Below are 3,012 nucleotides of genomic sequence, written 5' to 3'. Positions count from 1 at the left end.
TAATATAACCGCCAGAAAATATAACATGTTAATTCCCCCCCCCCCCCCCAAAAAAAAAACAAATTGCATTATTAAAAACTAAGATTTAATTTAAGCTGAAATGTCAAATAAGTGATGGAGTTTAACTATCTATGCACCACTCTATCTAGTTACGTAAAACTCGAAACATAAGTGGAAGATCGAGCAAATAGAGCAAACGAAGCCACAGGTTGCCTGAGTGAGCGAATATGGAGAAATAAAAATATCGGGAAGGCAATAAAAGGCAAAATTTACAAAAGAGTCATCAGACCAATAAGGACATACGCGACAGAAATACTACCTGACACAGACATGACACACACACAGGACAAGATAATGCTAGAAATAGCAGAGATAAAATCCATGCGAAAAATCGATAGTAAGACACTATCTTCTTCTTTAAATCCCATCTTCACGACGGAGGTCGGCAATTATCATAGCTTTTCGGACTTTAGAGGCGGTTGCTCTGAAAAGTTTATATTGTTATGACTCTATGACAGTTTCGTAGATTGATCCTACATAGAAAAAGTCCCTCGACGTGAAAGAAGAAGTAGCCACGTACGAGAATGTTCTGGATGTCATGGAATAACACAGAAGCGTCTGGTGACGTCTAGAACGTTAGGAATCTATATAAACATATTATGTGTTTGACATATAGTTCAGTTGTAATTCAGATTTTGAAGTTTGCAGTTACCAGTTTGTTAAAGTATTGTATAACAGAAAGTTATTGTATACCAGAATTATTGTATACCAGAAAGTTAAAGTATTGTATATTGTAATACCAGAAGAATATTAATAAATAGACCAGCCTTTTGGAGAGATGACAATATGCCCTATTTGATAGCAGGTTTGGCTGAATTCATGCCATATCTCAAGGACATTTACAAGTCAAACAACTTTCCTTGTTATGAAGTCCCTTATAATACACTGTGTAGTATAATAGTAAAGACAGTCCCATTGAGTCTAAAAAAAAATGATCCCATGATCAAAGAACAATTTTTAATAAACACAGAAAAATATAAAGCCACCTATACCTTTATATTCACTGATGCATCGAAGAAAGATCTTACAACAGGGTTTGGAATCAGTATACCAGATATCAACATCAAATACAGCTCAAAGTTACCAAATCACCTCTCCATATGTAAGACGGAGATTATAGGAATCTATGAGGCAATTAAATTAACACTTAGAAAAAACTTATTCAGAATAATCATTTTTTCGGATTCCAGCAGTGCAATTGAAAAAATCAGCAGTTATTCAGTCAAAAATATATCAGAGTATTGGCATATTGAAACAGAAAGACTTAGAGATCATGCAACTGAAAATGGCTTTGACATCCGATTAGCATGGATACCAGGACATTCAAATATCCCGGGTAACGAAGAAGCTGACACCCTAGCTAATATAGGAAGAAATTTGAACATACCAATGGTCATGCCCCTCGATGTCCAAGACATTTAAATCTAAAGTGTATGATGATTTCAGAAATAAATGGAACAACCTAATCAGAATCAAAGACTATCAATACCGAAAAGTACAACCTACGTTTCCTAAAAATAAATGGTTTGCTATTCTTCCATTCATAGATCGAAGACACATCACTACAATTATTAGGTTACGTACAGGGCACTGTCTAACAAAAGAAAACTTGCATAGGATGAACCTGACAGACAATCCCTATTGCGAATATGGGAAAATAGAAAATATTAATCACATATTTTTTGAATGCCCTATTAACTCCATTCCAAACTGGGAGATCTACAATTTTTTCGCCAATAAAGGACTTCCCACCCCGATAACAATATATTAAATTTTACATAACGTAGATGAAGGATCAATCAGAGCAATTATGAGGTTTCTTAGCATAAACAGAATAAAATTATATTGCTCAACTAGCTACAACTTATATATAATCCATGCTTATTACTAATAGATTATGTTTGTTATTGTACCTTTACAAAAAGTAAATATTTAGTCAAAGTTATCACCATAGCCAATTTACTTTAAAAGAGATCAAGAAGTAGACATATTCGGTGGGCCCGACATGGTCATGAGCCAGTCAACGTCGTGACCGCCAACCTGATCGAGCTGGCCAAATTGCATAAAGCAAGGCCAATAACAAAGCAAGCAAGCAAAGTATTGTAATTTCTGTTCGAGTTCAATAAAGATATTAACAAGAAGTGTAACAATATTATGTACATCCGTACCATTCTCTCAGGTTACGCAGCCACGATATTCTGCGTCTCCCTAATCTTTTTTTCCTGGAATCCTTCCCTGCATAGTCAATTGGAGCAAGTTGGATCTCTCTCCACGTAAAATATGTCCGAGGTATTCTATTTTTCTTGTTTTGAAGATATTTCAAATTTCGTTTTCGTTATTCATCTTGCTCAGAACCTCTTTGTTGTTGACCTGTTCTGTCCACGATATTTTTAGAATATTTCTCTACACCCACAGCTCGAAGGATTCTAGTTTTTTCATTGATGCCGCAATCAAGGTCCAAGCTTCCATAACATAAAACAAAGTCGAGAAAATTTAGCTCCAACTCAAGCAAAAACTCTTAGCTCCAACTTCAAATCTCATGGCAGAGTACTTTTCTAATTTGCTTAAAATTTGCTCTAGCCTTTTCTATTATGATTTTGGATTTCCTGGAAGTAATGACCTGTGGAGTTGATCATTGTTTCAAGACTTGGTCATCTCGTTCGACATTGGATCCGTTTATAAAGAGATTCTCGTTATTTTTGTCTCGTTATTCTTGTCCAAATTCCGCTACTCTGGTTACAAGCCTCTGAAGATCCCCAACATTTTCGGCTAAGATGACACTGTCATCCCCATATCTAATGTTGTTAATGGGAACTCCATTTACCTTTATTCTAGCTTTTTCACCTTCAAGAATTTTTTCAAGATCTCTTCCCAGTAAAAAAATTTGGTGACAACACTCATCCCTATCTCACCCCGCGTCTGATTTCAATTTCCTCTGATAGCTGATCACGC

The 3,012-nt window shown here is 35.6% G+C and overlaps 1 protein-coding gene across 1 annotated transcript; it reads left to right on the top strand.

Annotated features, from left to right (window-relative positions):
• Nucleotides 1-846: 846 nt before the first annotated feature.
• Nucleotides 847-1,482, top strand: LOC114325188 (ribonuclease H1-like). Its single transcript, XM_028273183.2, has one exon. The coding sequence runs from the start codon at nt 847-849 to the stop codon at nt 1,480-1,482; it is 636 nt and encodes a 211-aa protein (XP_028128984.2).
• The last annotated feature ends 1,530 nt before the right edge of the window (nt 1,483-3,012 follow it).

This window comes from Diabrotica virgifera, chromosome 5 (assembly GCF_917563875.1).
Source record: "Diabrotica virgifera virgifera chromosome 5, PGI_DIABVI_V3a".
Taxonomy (NCBI): domain Eukaryota; kingdom Metazoa; phylum Arthropoda; class Insecta; order Coleoptera; family Chrysomelidae; genus Diabrotica; species Diabrotica virgifera.
This window is presented reverse-complemented; position numbering and strand designations above follow the sequence as displayed.

Coding starts and splice junctions, on each gene's coding strand:
- LOC114325188 (XM_028273183.2), top strand. CDS start 847: ATGCCCTATTTGATAGCAGGTTTGGCTGAATTCATGCCATATCTCAAG.